Source organism: Xyrauchen texanus, chromosome 50, assembly GCF_025860055.1.
Source record: "Xyrauchen texanus isolate HMW12.3.18 chromosome 50, RBS_HiC_50CHRs, whole genome shotgun sequence".
In the NCBI taxonomy this organism is placed as follows: Eukaryota; Metazoa; Chordata; class Actinopteri; order Cypriniformes; family Catostomidae; genus Xyrauchen; species Xyrauchen texanus.
The window spans coordinates 19,364,487-19,387,878 of NC_068325.1; the positions used below are offsets into that span (position 1 = coordinate 19,364,487).

Sequence of the window (23,392 nt, forward strand, 5' to 3'; positions counted from 1 at the left end):
GGCATCCTTACCAGATGCCCAAACCACCTCAACTGACTCCTTTCGACGCAAAGGAGCAGCGGCTCTACTCCGAGCTCCTCACGGATGACTGAGCTCCTCACCCTATCTCTAAGGGAGAATCCCGGCACCCTTCTGAGGAAACCCATTTCGGCCACTTGTATCTCACGGCACTCATTTCATTAATATACTTCAGGGAGTAGGACATTTTTTCACATAATTTTCCATGAAAAAAAGAAATCGTTAAATCACCTTCAACACAGCTATGACTAAAACATACCTAATACTGGTCTGTAATTTTATCTGTAACTTCCATGCAGTACTATCAGTTGAGGCCATTCTTATGTGGGAGTTTGATTAGAGATTTGGGACACAACTCTTTGGAAAAATGTTCATACACGCTGAAGCAGTTTGAGATTATGAGTCTCCAAGCACATCAGTCAAGAGTCCATCACAGCTCGTTTATGATCTCTCGAAGTAAATCACAGCTTGTCCTTGGAAAATAGAGTGGTAATACATATCCCGATTAGGGTAAGTGTGGGCGTCACATTGTGTGGTTTAAAGATTAAATCATGGACATGAAATTCAGCATGCATTCCTACAGCAGTGATAACCATGATGACAACACCATCATCCTAAAGTGATCATTGGATCTCTTTGGCCACGTTACAATTTTCTCAAGTATGCGAGAGTAATGGAGATTGCTTTTGAAGTTAATTAATTTCACTACAGCTCAAGGAGTTTGACGCTGACTAGCACACCTGGAGTCGCAAGTTTGAATCCAGGGCGTGTTGAGTGACTCCAGTCAGACTTCCTATGTAGCAACCAATTGGCACGGTTGCTAGGGAATGTAGTCACGTTGGGGTAACCTCCTCGTGGTTGCTACAATGTGGTTCTCGCTCTCAGTGGGGCGTGTGGCGAGTTGTGTGTGGATATCACAGAGAATAGCGCAAAGCCTCCACAAGCGCTATGTCTCCACGGTAACACGGTCAACAAGTCACATGATGAGATGAGCGGATTGACGGTCTCAGACGCGGAGGCAACTGAGATTCGTCCTCCGCCACCCGGATTGAAGCGAGTCACTATTATATGATAGTGTGTGAGTGAATTATCTCTTTAAATCTGACTTGAATAAATGGACACACGTGATAAACATTTAGAGGTGGTATTTTCTTTAATGCCATAATCATTTCAACAGTAATAAATAAAGACTGCTTCTACAGTGAGAGGGGGCGGGGCTTCTCACAGTGATTGGCAGCACTATGTCACTCAGTGACTCAATCATCCAGTCAAGAACTGGCAGCATTCTCATCATCCACTCAGCAATAACAAATCACAGCGTGGTAAACAGCCATTGATTCTCCCCTACTGGCTGAAAAGAAAGCAGATTCACGTGTATAGGGACTACATGCAAAATGTCAGGCTGTAGTTTAAAACGTACTAACCCTAACTGCGACAATCTGTGAAGTTTTGCTTTTGCAATGCCCATTGATTAAAGCATTCAAATACAACCGTATCATTCAGCTGGCTTCCAGAACATCGTCAAAAATCTAAACGGAATTCTAGGAGGTTTCTTAGGTGCTCCTCTTCATTCTTCATGACCTGCTTCTGATAAAGTCAAACATTGCTAAATATTCTCTACTTCTATGACCATATATATGTCAGACAAACACTCACACATTCATATACAAACCACACTTAGTGTCTTGGCCATACAGCCCATAATAATAGTCTTTAAGACATATATGTGGCAGATTACAAGAAATGTATAGAGTCAGGACATCATTGTCAGGCCGTGGCCTCTTCTCAGGCAGCCAGAATATCTTGCGGTCTGTTTGTTGGGATTCCACACAACACGCATTGAGCCCTCCCAAACTTAGGGGGCGCCACACAGCAAGCGTGTCCAGGATCCAGCAGTTGGGAGGAATGAGGAAGGATGGAATCATCGCAGGAGGCAAACAATGGCGTCAAGCCTCACAGATGACGACCGGAAAATCAACATGGATGCAAGGGAGATCCAACTTTATGGTTCCCTACAGAGAGAGTTTGCACGAGATGACTCATAATAATAATAATAATAATAAAATTTTTTTTAATGTTTTCTAGCCATGATTAATGTAAATAAAACATGCATCTGTTGACAGAATGTTGCATTTGAGAAATCTTCCCTCATTAACAAACCTGAGGTATGAGATTCTTTTGGATTCGTTTTAGTTTGGCTTTCTTACGGCCGTTTTTAGTCACTACCGTTTCCTCGTAGAACTCGTGAGCCAGGTCGCCGTCTTCATCGAAGTACAAAGAGCTACACAACACAAACATAAATAAAAAACATAAATATGCGAAGTTAAAGACTATTATGTCATCTCACATTCATTACTTTAAGTCCGTTTTAGTCTGATGAAAATAAACTTTTAGTTGACAACGATGTGCAAAATGGACGAAAAAGTGTGTCAAACTGTAACAGACCAAACTTGAATCAAATATTCAAACATTTAGGGAAAACATTTATAAACATTTTCTAACTTAAAAATGTATCAAACATATAACAATACACCGCCTACCGTCCATGTTGTGAAAAAACGTATTCGCTATTTTTTTAGAAGTTAGTCGAATGCACTCTGAATTCTTCATGCTTTAGAGATTTATTAGTTTTTTCGTGATGAAATAAAAAAGCTTAATCAACGAACGTTTTCGTCAGTGATTTCACTGACGAGATTAACACTATTTTACATAATACAATAATTTAAACTCAATTCTATAACTTAAAAATGGCCAGGTGTGACTGTGGCTCAGGTGGTAGAGCGGGTCGGCCACTAATCGCAGGGTTGGCGGTTTGATTCCCGCCCACATGTCTCCAAGTGCCGAAGTGTCCTTGGGCAAGACACTGAACCCCAAGTTGCTCCCAATAGCAGGCTAGCACCTTACCATCATTGGTGTGTGTGTGTGTGTGAATGAGTCATTGAAAAGCGTTTTGAATACTGCTAAGGTTAAAAGGTGAAAGGTCACGGAAAAAATAAATAAATAGTAATCCACTACAAATGACTAATTATTTATCTGAAATTGTAATCAACGATTTGCTTGTAACTGTGACACTTGTCACACAGTTTGTAACTGTGAGATTTGGGGAGAGATTCAGAGGGAAAGTACAGTATAATTCAGCATTGACAAGAGCAGGCAAATATGCAAAGAAAATATATTTGCGATTTTCGAGTAGTAATTTGAATAGTCGATTAGTTGATGCTGAACGAGTACTCGATTACTTGTCCACATCCCTATTATTAGACACAATTATGTGCGGTCAAAATAAACCATATCAGCGTGATACAATTCCAATCAGCCTGTATAACAACGACCCGAAATAGTTAGTTCTCTAAATATTTTACGATCTTGAAAATTAAAGCTTGAACACTTTCCTTCTCTTGCTCAGTGTAATCGCCACAGCAGTCCATTTTTGCAAGTCACACGCCTGGAGTTGTGGTTATATTTACCTCTTTCTGGTAAACACGAAAGGCGTTGCATTTCGGATGCGCCGCACCCTGGCCAGACTCTGCTCTTGGCCGTCTTTGGCAGGTTCATCGCCGCCACCCGAACCAGAGAATGGCCAGTAACCTTTACCTTTAGACCCGCTACCGCCCATTATGGGCTGCAGAACATTCTTCCCCTGTTCGGGTATTTACACTCAGAACAGATTTGCAGGCCTGAAAGAAGGAAAAACAGGCAATTATTTGACTTTTATAGTTAAATATTGACCTATTTGAGGATGTAAAGCTGATAACGTCAGTCAAAAATAATATATGACTACTTATGACGGTGGGAAAAGGAAGTACATAGATCATTTACAGCTGATATGAAGTACTTAAGGCAAATTATAGCATTTAAAACAGCATTTTGCAAATATTTCATTATTATTATAATTATTACGCATTCAGCTATTATGAGCTAAAGTGCATCTAGACACTACATGGAATAGCATTTTTTTTATTAATTTGTCACACCAAATGACCATTTAAAATTAACTAATAAAGGCAAAAGGGTGATTTAAAAGGTAAAAAGAAACGAGACCTAAAATATTTTAACCTGAAATTGTGATGTTGATAAAAAAAGGTCCATAAACATTTTATATGTTATATCATCAACGACTATAATATATAGACGCATATTCATCATTAAATATATTATTACACCCGTAATAAATTATTTAATGGGACATTATTTTACATAACAGATATTTTTACATCAGTATTAGAATGTAGCATCTTTAAAAAAATTAAAAAATACAGATCGTGTTTAACATTAAAATAATTCATCACATTTTTATTTTAACTATATTTCACAACTTACATGTTACATTGCGTGTTACTATATACTCGAAGGATAATTATTTTATTTTATAATTTTATACGTGTGTAGCTTTCATGCTAATATAGCTGACATTATTATAATGTCCTACGTTATTTGTGTTTATAACACAATAATGTTGTCATTTAATTCATGACACTTACTTGAATAGTCTCCTGATGTTACCTGAAGCGTTGCAGTAGAAATAAAGCGAATTAATTTGTTCAGATATTTTTTTATTTAGTATTTAGTTACAGACGAACCGCAGCAGATTTGACAGTGAATCATGACACTACAGCATCAACCGGAAATACAATACCGCTTCCTTGATAAAAAATAGAATAAAGGTTCATTATAATTTATAGAATAAAAGTCCTCAAAATCGCACTCAAATAGAGCCATTTCTATCTTATTAAATTCATACCTAGAAAAATTATATTCACTATAAAATGATCCATTATTTTAATAATTCACAGGCCTTAAAATCACATTTTTCAGGTTTACAGTCAACTTCATTACATTTTTTATTTTCAATTTATAATTTTTTCCTTGTATATACTTTATTATGATCAATAATTATTGTTAGAATTTTATATAATGTTAATAAAACATTTACATTTTTTTTAAATTATGATGACTAATCTCACGCACTAGATAATTTTCAAAGTTTATTTACCGTCATAGCATTACTTTTATTTTATTTAATATAATAAATCATTAAGTTTCCTTTTAGAATATTAATTTTATCATGAAAAAAGCTAAAAATCCAAGTGCTAAAATGGCAATAATAATAATACACTTTATTTTTCATGCAGTGTCACATAATTAAATAAATTAAGATGCTTTGTAATCAAAATATGACATGATTTTTGAACATTTGTTTATAATAAAAACAGTCATATTAAAGGGGAAAAAAATATATCATTTTTATTTTAATTTCAGAGAAAACTCAATATCTTTACATGGGTACATCAAAGTCTGACAAGGCACTAAAATAATAATATTTTCAGTTTAAACCTGCAAATGATGCATCTTAAAATACTGTTTAAAAAACATTCTGCATTGCTATATGCATTCACCACAAACAAATAATCTGCCTTTCAAACAGGAAGACGTCACTCCACTGAAGCAGACATTTAACTGAATCTACAGTTAAGCTACAACAGCAATATTTCTTCCAGTGTAAAGTCACTCTTCACACGGCCACAGTCACACTTAAACACACGCTGCTACTCCTCTCTCTCACTCTATTCCTTTCGCTTCCAACCCCTCTCATGTCTCTAATGGATTAGACCATTTAAGGACAAAGGGTTCTTCCACTCACTCTTTGGATTCAAACAAGCCGTGTATGAGTACGGTTCCTTTTCATTTTCTTTCATTTCTGAGGTATAAAAAGCACCCTGTGCACATTTCAGCCAGGTGTGCTACAATTCTCGATAGCCTCTTTCATCTTTTCCCGCGCCAGAGTGTAGCGTTGCACAATCTGTCGAACGTAATCCTCTTCCTCTCTCTGCAGGATACGCAGGAAGTTCTGGAGTTCAGGAAAACTGAATGCATCCCACTGAGAAGAACAAAGAATATCAAACCAGTTATGTGGATTACTTACATGTACCTCAGTTTGTGTCGATAGAAATGCACTTACAATTGAAGTCTATGGGGACAATATCAGGTTGCTAACCCTAACCACTGTATATGCTTGCCCCACTGGGTCTAATCCAATTACAAAGTAATTAGTTACTGTAATCTAATTACTTTTAAGTCAAAAAAGGTAGTGTAATACATTTCAAAATTCTTGTAATCAGATTACAGTTTCTGACTTTTAATTTAATTACTTTTAAGTACATTATATTTTTATGCAAATGTCTAATATATTATTTATGTCAAATACATGAATTATGGCCCTGTAACGAGAAAAAGAGAAACTTAAAGTAATTGTAATATGACTACTTTTTCAAATGAAGTAAATGATAACGTAATCTGATTACAATTTTAGATAAATAATTCGTCATTTGGTGTGGATTACTATTTTTAAGTAATTTACACAACACTGAATGTGTCGTTATTTTTAATCTGACGCTCCTGCGCGAAACGCAAAAGCACATTTGGTGTAAACGGGACCTTAAATTTCCATTCTGGTTTGAATGAATCACACAGAACCGGTCAAGAAGATTTCCAGATCACTTTTAACCCCAAAATAAAAAATACGTTTTTAATATATACACATATATATATATATATATATATAAAATGAATGAAGCCTATTTTTAGGTTGATCAAGATTTTTTGTATCATCATTTTATTTTCATGACAATTACGCACATTTCCATCTGCACTTCTAATTACTGTAATGACACACACACACACACACACACACACACACACACACACACACACACACACACACACACACACACACACACACACACACACACACACACACACACACACACACACACACACACACACACACACACACACACACACACACACGATATATCTTTCAGACAATTCATCTTAAAGCCATTTTACGATTATCAGCCAATAACGGTATTCATTTGGGTGATTAACAGAGTGTTCACCTTGTGTCAGATCTAAAATCTACCAGCAGATTTTAATTATTGATAGACCGATATATCGGTAAAGTGATTAATCAGCTGATTTTTGGTCATTTTGTGATTATCGCATCGGCCGATAACTGTGCTTGTTTGGCTGATTAACAGAAGTGTTCACCTTGTGTTAATTCCAAAATCAACCAGCAGATTTTAATTAGTGATCGACCGATATATCGGTAAAGTGATTAATCAGCTTATATTTGTCCATTTCACGATTATCGGCCAATCGCGAGGCGATTAAGCGGCAAATATTTGGCCATTTTCAATTATCGTATCGGCCGATAACTGTGCTCGTTTGGCTGATTAACAGAAGTGTTCACCTAGTGTCAGTTCCAAAATCTACCAGCAGATTTTAATTAGTGATCGACCGATATATCGGTCAGGCGATTAATCTGCCGATATTTGTCCGTTTTTATATTATCGGCCGATCGCAAGGCGATTAAGCGGCCAATATTTGGCCATTTTGTGATTATCAGCCAATAACTGTGTTCGTTTGGCTGATTAACAGAAGTGTTCACCTTGTGTTAATTCCAAAATCAACCAGCAGATTTTAATTAGTGATCGACGATATATCGGTAAAGTGATTAATCCGCTTATATTTGTCCATTTCACGATTATCGGCCGATAACTGTGCTCGTTTGGCTGATTAACAGGCGTGTTCTCCTTGTGTCAGAGTTAAAATCAACCTGCAGATTTGTCAATAGATTGCTTTCAAGATTTTTCTTTTTATGTTTATGCAAATGAGTAATGCATAAAATAATAGTTTCACTTTATAAACTTTACCTCTGATATGCTGTTGTTAAATCGTATTATGTTTATCTGCATTTATATTGCACATCCTGCTCTCTAGATATCGGTACTGGCCATTGAAAAACCCATATCGGTCGACCACTAATTTAAATGTCAATATATTTATATATCACGGTAGTATTTTTCGTACTGCCTTTCATATATTACCATTTAGAAAATAAAATCAGGATGTATACTTACATTAACTTCCCCGGTCTCATTTTCTTTAAGGACTAAACTGAGGACTTTCTCATTGGGTCCAGCACACAGACGCAGGAAAAGAGGCCGCTCATCATCCGCTAACTTCCTCAAGTACACTGAAAATAATATTAGTTAACATATTTTAATATAACAGTCCAAATTAGCTAAAGACACACAAAAATAAATTACCACCTTGATTCTGTCGCTCGCTGCGTTCGAACAGCGAGAACTTCGCAGGATTATCCACAACGGTGAATTTTTTCAGCAGAGCTTCGATGACCTCTCTGGCGCACGTGTTGGAGCTGATGTGCAGGTGTTTCACCGTGTCTCTGGGCAGGTAAAATGAAGTGCGATGCTTCAGTGCTTTGTCTTCCCGACAACCACCATCCAATCCAGAGGAGGAGGACGAGCTCCGTGTAGGTGGTATTGACACAGGCCGGGACAGCTTAAACTGGACCTTGATGAAGCCAGTGTAAGTCCCGTCGCGGTTCTGAAGATGTAGAACAAGTATGGGACATGAGTGTGAGTGCATGATGATGGGAGGTGTACTGTCCATTTAAGATGGGAGGTGTACTGTCCCTTTAAGATGGGAGGTGTACTGTCCCTTTAAGAAACCAGATTGCTCAAAAACATGATCCACTTTGAACTTCATATTTCAACATGTTTCCTCACCAGAACCATGAAGAGGTTACTGTTGACCTGCGCATTGTATTCTTTCACTTTCTGTTGTATTTCACTGATGGACAGGTCCTGCTTCTTCAAGTCCAACTGTTCATCCTGTAGGACAGATAAAGAGGCAGCGTGTAATTCTATCAGATGACCACATGAGGCCAGCAAAGGAGACCGTTTAGATTGTTGTGTATCGTGTGAACCAAACCAGCAAGGACTGGCCAGCTTCATATTTTTTTAAGTGGTTTAACCAAAATAAACGTTCATTTTTGTTGTTAATTAAATATAATGTAATAACAGTAACTAGTTGCGTAAGCACACCACAACAATCGCAGCAGGAGACGTTGCACACACGTTTTATAAGCACGAGTTTAGGCTGCACAGTGAGATACAGCAGGATGCTTTTATAATCAACTCATCGAGACCACAGGAAATCCATCCCTCTTCCAAAAATAGCTAACAGGAAGTGGGAACACACACACATATTGTTCCACTTACACTCATGCGCCTTCAGAAATGATAAAAGATATTCAAACCCCCACATTAACTCTGCAAGTACAAAAGCGTCCCACGTTTGTGAGATCCCCAGAAATATTGATTAGTTCCTCTCAAGCATTCTTCCTCATCTACTTAAACAACTTGAATCATCCGCTCCATATTTAGGGAGGTTTTCCCAATGTCAGCGTTGGCTTGCTTACTAAGAGGATTGTAAGGCACTATTCTATTCTATGTATTTTATTAAAAACACATCATTTAAATCATCATTTAGATGCAACTAATACATTTGTAATCATTAATTCACATAAATTTGCTTGTATATTACTATTATTTAATGTTATTAAAATGTAACAATTTAAATACAATAAAAAGGTTGTTTGTTAAATGTATTACATGTTATAGATGTATTTATTAGAAACATTTACAGTTTACTGGTCACAAGCTCAACCAGTGTGTCAGTCAGATGCTTGACCCACACACAAACACACAGACACGCTCATGCACACACACTCTCACACTCAAACACACACAGACAAAAAACACACACAAACACACACACACACACGCAATCACTTACGCGCACACTCATACACATTCACTTACGCGCACACTCACACACACACACTCTCTCTCACACTTATACACACACACTCACACTTATATACACACACTCACACTCTCACACACACTCATATACACACACTCACTTACACACACACACACTCTCTCTCTCTCACACACTTATATACACACACACACACTCTCTCTCTCTCTCACACTTATATACACACACACACACTCTCTCTCTCACACACTTATATACACAAACACACACACACTCTCACACTTATATACACACACACACACAAACACTCTCACACTTATATACACACACACACTCTCTCTCTCTCTCACACACACACTTATATATACACACACACACTCTCACACTTATATACACACACAAACACTCTCACACTTATATACACACACACACTCTCTCACACACACACACACACTTATATACACACACACACACACACTCTCACACTTATATACACACACACACTCTCACTTATATACACACACACACACACACACACTCTCACTTATATACACACACACACACACACACACACACACACACACACTTAAACTCATACAAACACTCTCACACTCCCATCAATACAATTTCATTTCATTTAAAATATCTTAGAAATACAAAACATATGTTAAAACAATACATTAATAGAAAATTTTATTTGTTAATAGAATTCTCTAAATTATTTTAAACATATTTATCTAGTATGTGAACATAATTTAAAAATAAACATGCACGCGCACATGCTTTGTTGGCAAACATAAAGTGATGTAAGATATCCTTTAGATCAGTTAAAAAAATGAATATATATTCGCAAAACTACGCAAAAACACAAAAACAAAATACACGTATGGTTCATATTGTATTTGTTGTTATTATGAACGCTTGTCTTACGCTGTCTTTGCGTTTCTTGGTCTTTCTGAGTGACGTGCGCGCGGTATAGAACTGCTCGAGCTCGTGCTCGGAGTCGCTCTGACTGCAGTATCCGCTGCTCGCGCTGCTGCCCCACGTCATGTCGAACCACTCACAGTCCGTCATTATCACACCGACTCCGAGAATACCGGTAGTTTATAAGAGCGGGTGTGTGTGGCTATGGATGATGTGGCTGTCTCTCCCTCGTGCAACCGGGATGTAACCGTTAGACGTAATTTAAAACCCCACCCATCTGTTTGCCCCGCCCCCAGATAGAATTTACAGCACAAGGGCTCCTCCCTCCATTCAAAACGGACTCCGCCCCTGAAGACCCACCAGAACAAAACAATTTGAATACAAATTGCTTTTTAAAATACTGATTAAAGCTGTATAAGAAATATGTTTTAAAAAAAATACGATATAATAAAGTATAAAAATAATATAAAATATAATATTTATTTTATTTATGTTTAAAAAAATTAAATACATACAATTTTACAATTCTTTTTAAACACAATTATGTAAAATTATTCAACAAAAAAATATATTTTGTAATTTTTAATACATGTAAAAAATATAAGCATTTTAAAATATTATACATAATATATTATGATGAAATAAAAACACTATATTTTATCATATTTGTTGTATATAAAAATATAATAAATATTTGTATCTTTAAATAAATGTAACATAATATATTACAATTATAAATAAAAATACAATTATATGATATATGATATATGAACCAAAAAACGAATATTTTATAATATATAAAATGTTAAATATTTATCTTTAAATAAATGTAATACATATTAAATATAATTATATAATATGATAAAACAAAACAATATATTGTATCATTTTTGTTATATAAAAATATAATATTTATATTTTTAAATAAAAGTAACATAATATTTTACAATTATAAGTAAAAATAAAATTATATAATATGATTAAACAAAAACAGTATATTTGATCATTTGTATTATTTATAAAATATGACAAATATATTTATTGTTAACTAAATGTAATAAATATTATATAATTGTATTTAAATACAATTATATAATATGATTAAACCTAAAACATATTGTATCATTGTTTATATAAAAATATAATATATGCATTTAAAAAATAACACAATATATATATATATATATATATATATATATATATATATATATATATATATATATATATTACAAAAATATAATTATATAATATGATTAAACAAATAATATTATATAAAAATGTAATAAATATATTTACTTTTAAATACATGTAATACAATATAAAATGTATTTTGTTTGTTTATAATCTACTATTTATTTGATACTGTTTTATATAATATAATATAATATAATAGATTGTTGTGCTAGTTGTGTAAGCCATGTATATGTATGGTCTAAAGAATTACTGGCTCTCAAGAGGATATTATGTATATGTCACATATGGTCCGAATACAGTCTGCCTAAAGCGTGCTTCAGGGAAAGTGTTGCCTGTATTCAAAAGGATTACAAGTAGAAAATTGCATTGACAACCATTGACTTTTTAATTTACCCATCTGTCACCATGCCACACTCCCCCATATCACTTTCTCTTGATTACTCAAGAAAGACTCGCTGACGATCAATAGCAGATCTGACCGTAGACAAAGAGAGTCACAGTGATTATTACTCTAAATATTCCTCATGAACTAAATATCCTATACAACCCTAAATATATCCAAATGCACACAAATATTGGAGTTAAACACACGGCTTCGACTCTAGTGGTTTAAAATATTATTAAAAGCCAACCCGAATTGATCTAAAAAGTCAAAACAGAGATAAATGTAAAATATTGTAAAATAGTAAGCAGCTGCTTTATTGTGTGGTTGCGAGGCTCCATCTGAGCTGTCGTAAAGTCAGTGGCAGCATATGGCGTGCGAAGACACAAAACCACCTCAAGTGACAGATGACGGGGCGGAAACCCATTACAGCATTTTAACTAAATGTATGCGCTCATTAACACAGATATACATGCAACAAAACAGCATTAAAGCATTTGTTTTCTCACCACATTAGTGTCGGTCTCAATTGTGTCCTCGCAGTATTTTGATTGGTCGGTGACAGAATCACAGTTTGAGCTGCAGTCCAGTTGAATAAACGGTTGACAGCGGTAATGACAGGTGTAGTTACAGTCTAAAAAGACCAAAAGTACAACATAAATTCAGGATATATTACTTCCACACTGGAATTAATGAGACGCAGATGGCTGTCAAACACATGTTGAGATACGCATAACAAATAATCTGGACATAAGATACACGTCACAAGATGTAACACATAAGATACAGCACTTTTTGAGTATAAATAGACGTGTCACTATATACTTGCACTTTCCTACTAGCAATGTGGAGTGCCAGTGTGGTCTTTGGCACACTTCAAGCATGCAGCGATGTTTTTAATGGAAAGTAGCGGCTGCCTTCATGATGTCCTGTCATTGACACCATACCTGTTTCATGTTTTCTGTACAGTAGACTCATGAACAGAGGTGTTAATCAGTTATAATGAGTCCTTCAAGTCTTTATCTGTCACTCTAGGGCTCTTATTTTACCTCACAGGGCATTCTGCAGAGTCATCTTGGCCGGACGGCCACTTCTAGAGAGAGTACCTATAGTACTAAATCATCCCCATTTGTCTAACTGTGGACAGATGAATATCGAAGCTCTTCGAGATATCTTCAACCCTTTCCAGCTTTATGCAAAGCAACCATTCTTGATTGTAGGTCTTCTGAGATCTCATTTTTGTGAGGCATGGATCACATCGGCAGATGCATCTTATGAATCGCAAACTCAAAATCTTTGAGTGCTTTAATATAAGTCAAAGTAGCTCTAACCCACACCTCCGATCTGGATGCCAAATCTAGGATGACTTCTGGATGACTCTAATTAGCTTTCGTTGACGTCACTAGCCTAGAGGTTCACACATTTTTACAACCTACACTGTGAATGTTGGAATGACGTATTCAATATGTACAAGAACAATATAATAATTTGTGTGTTATTAGTTAAAACAGATTGTGTTTGTTCATTATTGTAACTTAGATGAAGATCAAACCAGATTTTACGAAACCTGTTTGAGTCTCTAGTTTCATCCGATCTGCCATTTTTTTAATTTGAGTGTTTGGACCACTCAACATGTTTGACAGACATGATAATGATAATCAGTACATAGATTCAGAATTTATAATGTATCATTTTACATTTATGCATTTGGCAGACGCTTTTATCCAAAGTGACTTACAGTGCACTTATTACAGGGACAATCCCCCCCGGAACAACCTGGAGTTAAGTGCCTTGCTCAAGGACACAATGGTGGTGGCTGTGGGGATCTAACCAGCGACCTTCTGATTACCAGTTATGTGCTTTAGTCCACTACGCCACCACCACTCCATTTTATTTGAACATGGTTGGCAGTGATTGGATGATGAGAAAAGACTTTCTATAGCTTGATATTATATAAAATTTCACAACTGTCCACATATGTGGACATACATTTTAATGAAAACTATTTGGTCAAAAAATGACTATAATTTCTTTTGCATGTTTATTATCATGCAGGGGTCTAAATGCAGGTAAATCGAAAGGGTTAACATACTTTTTCTTGCCACTGTATATTGTGTTACACTATTCAGAAGAGAAAGGTTGATGAATATCAAAGAGGTGTGGGCATAACTCCAAAAAACGGATGAGGTACAGGGGATGGAATGAGGTCTCGGGTCACGAAAGACCTGATGTATGCATTAAAGGGTTACAAAATGTTCTGGATTCAAATGTTGCTATTTTACTGGAGCTCAGTTGCCTCCGCGTCTGAGACCGTCAATCCACGCATCTGATCATGTGACTCGTTGTGCATGACACTGTGGAGACTCACAGCATGTGGAGGCTCATGCTACTCTCCACGATCCACACACAACTCACCACACGCCCCATTGAGAGCGAGAACCACTAATCATGACCACGAGGAGGTTACCCCATGTGACTCTACCCTCCCTAGCAACCGGGCCAATGTGGTTGCTTAGGAGACGTGACTGGAGTCACTCGGCACACCCTGGATTCGAACTCGCGACTCCAGATGTGATAGTCAGCGCCAAAACTCGCTGAGATACCCAGACCCCAAATACTCAGTTTCCCCGGATTGACGGTGGAATGATCAACGTTGCCAGCTACCATTGTTACTCACGTGAACAGCGAAGACTCTGTTTGTACAGTCCCCAAATAAATTCGCCGCACAGGTCACACCAACTCAACTGTGTTTGACTGCAGGGCTGGAAGTCGTGATCCCGCCAATCAGGGTCCTCCAAACGGACGCGGTCCCCCACCATCCGCACCACCTTTTCTTTGCTCCACCTTTCCAGTGTTTGTCCCGCAGCGACAGGGGGACCGGTAAGGGGCGCTAACTCGATGCGATCATCGGGTGTCAAGTCTTGCAATTCAATTAGCTCACATTTTGCCATGTTGGGAATACAGTCAACTATAAAGCATGGCTCAGTAGATTGGGGTTAAAGTAGCACGCTGGACGAAACTAGAGGCATGATTTAGATTAAATAATCTGTTAGACCACTTTAGATTGACCCCGTTTTGTGCATCTGGATCACTTTGTGGTCATGTGTGCGACGTATATCTTCAGATGTATCCGCCAGTAGTCGTTAAATCCTGCATGAGATGATTTCTCATCAAAAGAATGCCCAGGTATGTGAGTTTGATGTTGAGATGTCCTCTTAAATTTCCAGAAGTGCTTTCGACAACATCTGGCTCAATCTGTGGGGAAACATTGAGATTACATTAGACTGCAGTATATTGTGGTTATGTATGATTACAGCAAAATGTGGAGCACATCCACACCATATAATCTCTCCATTTCAATTGTCCATGAATGAGTTTTACTATCCTTATATATTATAAACTGCATAGTCTTGTATTGCATTGAAAATACCCCACTATATCTGACATTGTTCTTCAGTAAAAGAGAGATTGTGATATTTACCGAACAGAGAATGAAATATTTACTTTGCACGGGCCAAACGCTTCTTCACACATTACACTGAAGGTCTATGGACTGTGTTCTCTTGTAAACATGCATATAGGGATATAACATTCCAGTGGGGTTGTGCAAACTAATCTGTACTGTGCTAAAAGCACTTAACAACATCTATGTGGAAACTGATCAGTATGCACGTGAAGGGTATTTCACTCAAGGGTTTTTGGAGCGTTTCTGTTGTAGGGCACCTCTTTTGGCTACTATCCTAATCCTGAGAAACCCAAAAGCCTGAAGCACTACACCAGAATAGAAAGAGGAGCAAAACTGGGTCACAAAAAGCACAAAAATCATTTAAAAAAAACGTTAAAAAGTAGACATAAATTAGATGTGAAAATACAGTTAACTGATTTGAATTGCTCCAAATAAAAGCAAATAAATAAATGCATAATTAAAATATTTATTTTAATAAATGTAAATAAAATAATATGTATATATATATAAATAATTTGAACAATTAATTATTTAATAAATAAATAAATAAATATTTCTGCAAATAAGAAAAATGCATAAATAAATTCACGTGAAAATGTGGCCAGTTGATTTAATTGCTCCAAATAAAAGCAACAAACACAGAACTACTACTAATAAAAATACAATATAAGCAAATAAACAAATGCAAAGAACAACTGCATGAATAAATATAAATAATTACTATAATTTAAATAAGATGATAAATAAATATATAAATGCATAATAAAAATAGATTGTAAAAGCCTCCTATCAATTAACATATGCATCTATTTATTAAAATACATTTAAAAAAATAATAATATATAAATAAAATGCATGTATATAAATAAACGTGTTTGTTTGTTAAATTTATAATAAATAATTCAAAAATAAATATTAATTTATATATAATAAATAAAATCCATAAATATTGGTGCAAATAAAGCAAAGAAAAGAAATAAGAAAATAAAAATGCATAAATAAACACATGAAATATTTATATGTGTATATGTGTGTGTGTGTGTGTGTAGTGAGTGAGAGAGAGCGAGAGAGAGAGAGAGAGAGAGAGAGAGAGAGAGAGAGAGAGAGAGAGAGAGAGTGAGTGAGTGAGTGAGTGAGTGAGAGAGAGAGAGAGAGAATAGAATAGACAACAGTGGAAAAACCTGATACAGATTACATGTGAAAATATGTCATTTGACTGACCGCAGCTAATTTACGTGGAGTAAACAAACTTTAAAAGTACCATTTAAAAAAGTCAGATTATACAGAAACTTTCGTTTTTGTTATAAGCGTTTAAACCTACCTCAAACCGAAACAAAACACTTGTATTTTTTCAGAGGAACTTCAGAATGAAATCAAACGCGTCCATGTTCTCAAATCTGCGCTCACGAAATCTCGAATTCCTCGTAATCCGGCGCGTGCATCAAACGCATCTGCAGTGGGATAACGGAGCCCAGATTGCGCAAGGGTAGAACAACATCTTCCATTACGCAAATAATCACGCGGAAAAAGTGAATTTTACGCGACCGAGTGATGTGTCCTCATACGAGTTGAGAAAGTCTGTACACCGTGGGCGTCCTTCGCGGTCACGGCTAGAAACCGGGTCAATCAATTTCCTTGTCCATCCAGAGCATTGGCGTGTTTGCGCGCATGCGCTCCAGCCGCAGATTACCAGTTAATCCGGCGTGATGTCCTACTTCTGATGCAGACATCATTTCCTGCAATATTTATAGTGGACCCTCGGGGTTTACAATCTGCCTGTGGGTTTATTTACAATTACCTTTTTTAAATTTAAACTCTACATGAGTTGTTTAGGACCTTAAAGGAACAGTTACAAAAAAATAAATATAAAATAGAAATAATTAAATAAAATTAAAAAAGACAGTTTAAGAATAAACTGACCTATAGGGGTATATTTTTACCCATAATGATGATTTCATGTTGCATGTAAACACCTTTACCTGCGTTCTTACCGATTCATCAAACGTACCCACGTGATGTGCATGCCATTAGATTACTGTACTAATTAATCTGTCTGAAAAGTAACTGCATTACTTATTACTAATTACTTTCTAAAACCCTTAACAATCTCGACCAGATGAAAAATACAAGGATAGACATGAAAGTGTTCGTTTAATTCTTTCAAACAAGTCATATAAATTCAAATAATTTATTCATGAACTGGACAAAGAATTTAAAGGGGCGGCGTTCAATTAGAAAACACACATTTTAACATTAGACATACAATTTCGATTTTAAATTCACTATTGTTTTATATAGAATTGCTCTATTAATGCAATTACATCAGAAGTAACTAATTACATTACTGAAAAATTAAGAGTAATGCCTTACTTTACATTTTTCAATGAAAAGGTAATATAATTACATTAATTAACCTGCTCACACCGCTGAATAAATGTGTATGGTCATGTTAACCCCTTAAACTCTTTTATCGGAGAAGTAATAAATGATTTAAGAGTAAACGGATCAGAACATGTAGATTTGTGTCAATGTGTCCCAGTGTTGTGCGCATGTCTGTTTACGTTTTGACAAATTAGTAAACAGGTGATGGTATATATAATAAGTAAATAAGTCTGGTGATGGTAGTCCGATTTTTTAAATATTTTTTTAAAGTAATTACCGTATTGGTGCGCATGTAAACATTTAAACCACTAGTTTCCGTACAATGACACTTCACAGCAACACTTAAATCCAGAATATAAAAAAGTACCATAAAAGTGGTCCATGCGACTTGCGCACTACATTCTAATGCTGCCTTCATGTGCTATCGGAATTATTGTAAATACGAGTTTCCCTCTCGTAAAATGCACATGAGCGCCCCCTCATGTCTTAATAACGACAGGGAAACTTTTCAGTTGGGAGAAGGCATAAACATTCAACATGGAGGAGGAGAATATAGTTTCAGTAGTGAATAATGACTTTATGCATTTTTCGAAACGCAGCTGCCATTTTATCTGTTGCCGTTTCAGTGATATAGTACATTTACGTATATTAAGAACTATCTGATGCTTAGTGCATTTTTGCACAGACAAAATAGACCAAAATTCCATCATCGTCAGCCACTTGGCTAGCATGTATTACTATGTCAAAATAAGAGTTACCCTGGGGTCTGGGTATCTCAGCGAGTATTGACACTGACTATCATCCCTGGGGTCACGAGTTCGAATCCAAGGTGTGATGAGTGACTCCAGTCAGGTCTCCTAAGCAACCAAATTGGCCCGGTTGCTAGGGAGGGTAGAGTCACATGGGGTAACCTCCTCGTGGTTATGATTAGTGGTTCTCGCTCTCAATGGGGCGTGTGGTGAGTTGTGTGTGGATCGTGGAGAGTAGCATGAGCCTCCACATGCTGTGAGTCTCAGTGATGTCATGCACAACGTGTCACGTGATAAGATGCGCGGATTGAAGGTCTCTGAAGCGGAGGCAACTGAGACTTGTCCTCCACCCCCCGGATTGAGGTGAGTAACCGCACCACCACGAGGACCTACTAAGTAATATGCATGAACGTGGCATCCTCCATGTTTACGAATAAAAAGCACTTGAACGTGATGTGTTTGTAAGTATGACTTCAGAAGTAGGATTATTCCGATAGCACGTGAAGGCAGCACAAGTCCAAATCCAGATTCAAATAATGGGGTGATGAAGCGCCGTGCCACGTTTTATATTATTGATGCCAAACACAATGCACCAGTTCGAAAATACGTTAAGAGAATAACGTTGTGTATTACGTCTTAAATTTCGGTCTGTTCCTCACATAAAGCTATATAGACCTTATTCGCAGCAGCGGCAATGACAACGTCCAATGGGTTATCCAGTTGTTTAAAGCGTTTCTGGATTGAACAAACATTGAAAAAAATATTCCCAAGACATTTCAGTAGACAAAATATCCCAGAGAACATGAGATGTGATCTAAGAGCTTTTTGATACAATGCATGTCATTGAAGAGACTTGTTTTCATTACCGTTAAAAATCAAAGATGGCGCTACCGTGAATAAGATCTATTGTATGGCTTCGGAAGACTTGAAACTGGACTTTAATGCTATTTTCGAAATACACTAATGTAACCAATTCATTTTATCTATGTATTATTTACAAAATCATTGCTGCAGCTCATGCATAAGTGTTGCAAATCGGATGCTTGGAAAGTGAAAGCTGCACAACACAGACTCACAGCATGCAAAATCACTTCCCATAATCCCATGCAAAACTTAAGTGCAACAACAGAGAAATCTAGTACACTTACTTGATCCAGCTAGTGTGCATAACTCCTTTGGACTTGAGTTAAGATACATCCTCTAACATTATCTCTCTCCCTGATAGCGGATGTCTTGTGGCATCAGGAAGGGAGGTGCTGGGGAGACACACGGTAGCAGATAAGAAGGTTGAGTGCAGAGTGCAAGAATTCTGCTCCATTCAGGACAAACATCCAGTAATTGGTTGTGAATGTCTGATTTTGTTACGGTCAATGGGTTCTCAAATTAACTGAGTCATTTCAAGACATTTGATTTGAACAAACCACACTATTGTCCCAGGAATATGGCTGCAACTATATTGTGGACACATTTTCATATATTGGGGACAAATCACAATAATGTCGAATAACATTAGTCAAGATTATAAAATTGGTTTATTTTAAACATAACAAAATATTATAGAGTATAATTAATAAAGAACGCATAATAATTTAAGTGACACTAACATGAAAAATAAATACATATATTAGCTTTTAAATATAATTGCGTGTTATATTTATGTAATGTAAAATGTTATGGGAATTTAAATGGTAAAATACTGTTATATTTTATTAGTAAGGGAGGTTACATCTGATAACATTTATATTAGGCAGATAACATATATCTTAATTTACTCTCGAACTGAAAACAAAATAAAACGGGGTGATCCCGGCAGGTCCAAAGATTTATAGGCTTGGATGTAAACATTAAACCCCACGTCATCATGAGCAACGGAATTTCTAGAACAGAGGCGATCTGGAAGAAATTAGTCGCAATTTTCCAAATTAAAAGTCTAAATGGGTTGGAAAAAAAAAAAGACAGATATAAAAGGCAGACTTTGGTTGGGGAAATTGTTTTAATAACTGAAATGATATGCATGAAAATTACCAAATGAACAAAAATGAATTGTTGTGTTTTTATTTTTGTCATATAAAATCTTAATCGGTAATCGTGCGTCGGGACTTTTATTTTGACAGTCTTATTTCTAACCTGAAATTGTGCTTTTCAGTTGAGTTCCCTGTCGTGATTGAAAATGAAGTAAAGGTATCTTTACACGCCGGTCTGAATGTACATGTCTGTTCATTGCCTGTTTTTGACGACCTATTTCATATTTATTTGAGAGGAACCCAGTTTATTATGTCGGTGTATCTCGAGTCGGAGCCGAAACTATACAGCTACAGTCGGATAGTTTGCGGCATCTTCACTCATGTGTTGTGTGCTGTCTTCACTGGCTTCATTACTGTACTGACCAAACCTGGAACCAGTAAGTACAAAAACATCCACAAACTGTGAAAACCACAGTCATCAGATTTTTTAGATAGATTGACAGATAGCAGGCAGATCTATCCATTTATCTATCTATCTGTCTGACTATCTGACTACCCATCATCTATCTATCTATTGTCTGTCAGATCTGTCTGTCTGATGGTCCATCCATCCAGCATCTATCTATCTGTCTGACTGTCTATCTATCTATATTCTCAGTTTTAATAATATAACATCCTGTTTTTTATTATGCTAAATATAGTTTGATATTAATATATGATATAGTGATGTAATGCGTTACATTTATATAGTTGTTAATAGTGATGTTGCATTTTTAATAAAAAAAAGTATCAAATAAAATATACTTTTATATTATTAAAAACAATATGTTTCATATTATATATTTCTGATACATATACTGATGATAATCATGCACAAAAGTTTATTCATATAATACCAAAATATTTTAAATGTTATATATATAGTGATATATTTGTTATATTTGGTAAAACACAGATTTCAGAAATATATAAAATAAATTAAAATATTGACATTTTATTTTATTGTAAATTAAGAATATATTTAATATAAAACGTTAATACAAAAAGTATTTGTAGTTAGTTTTCACCAAACACTTATGTCTGAAAAATAATAATCAAAAGCCTGAAATGGCAAAAACAATTGCAAATGTGTTCACTTTGAGTTCTCACACTTACTATTGTGTGTTCACAGGTCTGTTCTCTTGGCATCCATTCCTGATGACTCTTGCTGTGAGTATTGTGGAAAACTGTACCAGGCCCAGATGATTTAACATGTCAATTATATCCTAATTTTGCACATCTGTTTTCTCCTCTCAGTTCTCATTTTTCATGACTGAAGCCATCCTGCTCTTCAACCCCTATTCGTCTCCTGTCCGGAAGTTCAAACACAAAACTAAAGGCCGTCTACACTGGATCCTGCAGTGTTTGTGCGTTTCATGTGCAGTTGTAGGTCTGATCACAATCTTTTACAACAAAAACCTCAATGGAAAGCCACATTTCACATCATGGCATGGGTTAATCGGTGTCATAACAGTGACGGTTGTAGTGGTACAATCGCTTGGAGGACTTCCTCTGCTTTACCCCAAACTAGCCAAAGGATGGTCACTGGCAAAGCTGAAACGTTACCATGCCACCTCCGGTCTTCTGACGTACCTTCTAGGCAGCACCAGCCTGTTTCTTGGACTCTGTTCTGTTTGGTTCAGTGCCAGCGTAAGCGGGTATATGTGGTATCTGGCAGCCCTCTGTCCAACTCTCTGCGCTCTGGTTATAATGAGTCAGGTTACAAATGCTTACATGGCCAAGAAACGACAGCAGTATTGACATTGTCCAAGCTAAAGTTGGCGAATAATTCGCAAGAATTCAAACTTGTGAACGTACCAACCGTATCAGAGTCGCCAGTTACTGACCAATCTCGATAATTTTATTTTGTTCTGTAAATATGTGAAGATACTTAGTGCAACTACTTGTAATCTTTATTACTGATGTATAAAATTAAGTTTATTTTTATAAATAAATGTGCATTTCAGATGTATGGGGGACCTAATTTTTGTGGCTGTATAGCAGTTCAGCTTGTAGTCCAAAAAACATAAGTCTAATTCGCCATGGGTTCCCTCGGGATTTTATAATGTTGTCCCGAGGGAACCCATGGCGAATTAGACTTGCAGGTTCATCTAAAAATTTACGTCACGGCTGAACAGCTCAATTATCTTTGGTAATGACTGATGTCGATTATTTGTTATTCTTGAGAAGCTCCTTTTAAGAGTGCTTTCCTTTTGCCAATGCCAGACATTTTGTTTGTGGTTGAAGTTTTTGTCAAATATAATTTTAATGTATTTAATTCTATGTATTAAAACTTACATATCAATTATTAATTGATTTATTTGTATTTGTGCCACACAATCAAATATAATTGCGCATGGGATGTGTTTACCGGTAATCCCATGACGGGACTTTTATTTTGAAAGGGTCATTTTTAAACAGGATTTCATGAATTGTGACGTATACCTGTGGAAGTTTACCTGTATTATATTCATCTGAGAGGAACAAAGTAGAAATACGAAAGTTTAATATGACAAGTCGTAGTTTTATAGTGATATAACGTTAAAAAAAAGTCTGATACTGTACAGCTGCAGCCCGATGAATAAAATAACTTGTAACATAAATATTAATATTGTTAATTTGT

The 23,392-nt window shown here is 36.0% G+C and overlaps 3 protein-coding genes across 5 annotated transcripts; 1 reads left to right on the top strand and 2 right to left on the bottom strand.

Annotated features, from left to right (window-relative positions):
* Positions 1-1,164: 1,164 nt before the first annotated feature.
* Positions 1,165-4,635, bottom strand: LOC127641104 (tumor suppressor candidate 2-like). Its single transcript, XM_052123874.1, has 4 exons — positions 4,500-4,635; positions 3,486-3,695; positions 2,179-2,299; positions 1,165-2,030 (listed from the first exon to the last, which is right to left on the bottom strand). Exons 2-4 carry the CDS (start codon positions 3,632-3,634, stop codon positions 1,965-1,967), a joined length of 336 nt encoding a protein of 111 aa, XP_051979834.1. The 5' UTR covers positions 3,635-3,695; positions 4,500-4,635; the 3' UTR covers positions 1,165-1,964.
* A 613-nt stretch (positions 4,636-5,248) lies between these two features.
* LOC127641097 (ras association domain-containing protein 1-like) lies at positions 5,249-20,248 on the bottom strand. 3 transcript variants are annotated; one of them, XM_052123866.1, is made up of 7 exons: positions 19,915-20,248; positions 14,847-15,424; positions 12,679-12,803; positions 8,610-8,714; positions 8,130-8,427; positions 7,938-8,053; positions 5,249-5,896 (listed from the first exon to the last, which is right to left on the bottom strand). In XM_052123866.1, exons 2-7 carry the CDS (start codon positions 15,118-15,120, stop codon positions 5,747-5,749), a joined length of 1,068 nt encoding a protein of 355 aa, XP_051979826.1. In that variant the 5' UTR covers positions 15,121-15,424; positions 19,915-20,248; the 3' UTR covers positions 5,249-5,746. The 3 variants fall into 3 exon arrangements, with proteins under 3 accessions (XP_051979826.1, XP_051979825.1, XP_051979827.1); XM_052123865.1 differs by lacking the exon at positions 19,915-20,248 and adding an exon at positions 16,957-17,434; XM_052123867.1 differs by lacking the exons at positions 12,679-12,803; positions 14,847-15,424; positions 19,915-20,248 and adding an exon at positions 10,600-10,835.
* A 659-nt stretch (positions 20,249-20,907) lies between these two features.
* LOC127641107 (transmembrane reductase CYB561D2) lies at positions 20,908-22,989 on the top strand. The gene is made up of 3 exons (XM_052123877.1): positions 20,908-21,167; positions 21,902-21,939; positions 22,027-22,989. The coding sequence occupies exons 1-3, from the start codon at positions 21,041-21,043 to the stop codon at positions 22,528-22,530; spliced, it is 669 nt and encodes a 222-aa protein (XP_051979837.1). The 5' UTR covers positions 20,908-21,040; the 3' UTR covers positions 22,531-22,989.
* Positions 22,990-23,392: the final 403 nt, after the last annotated feature.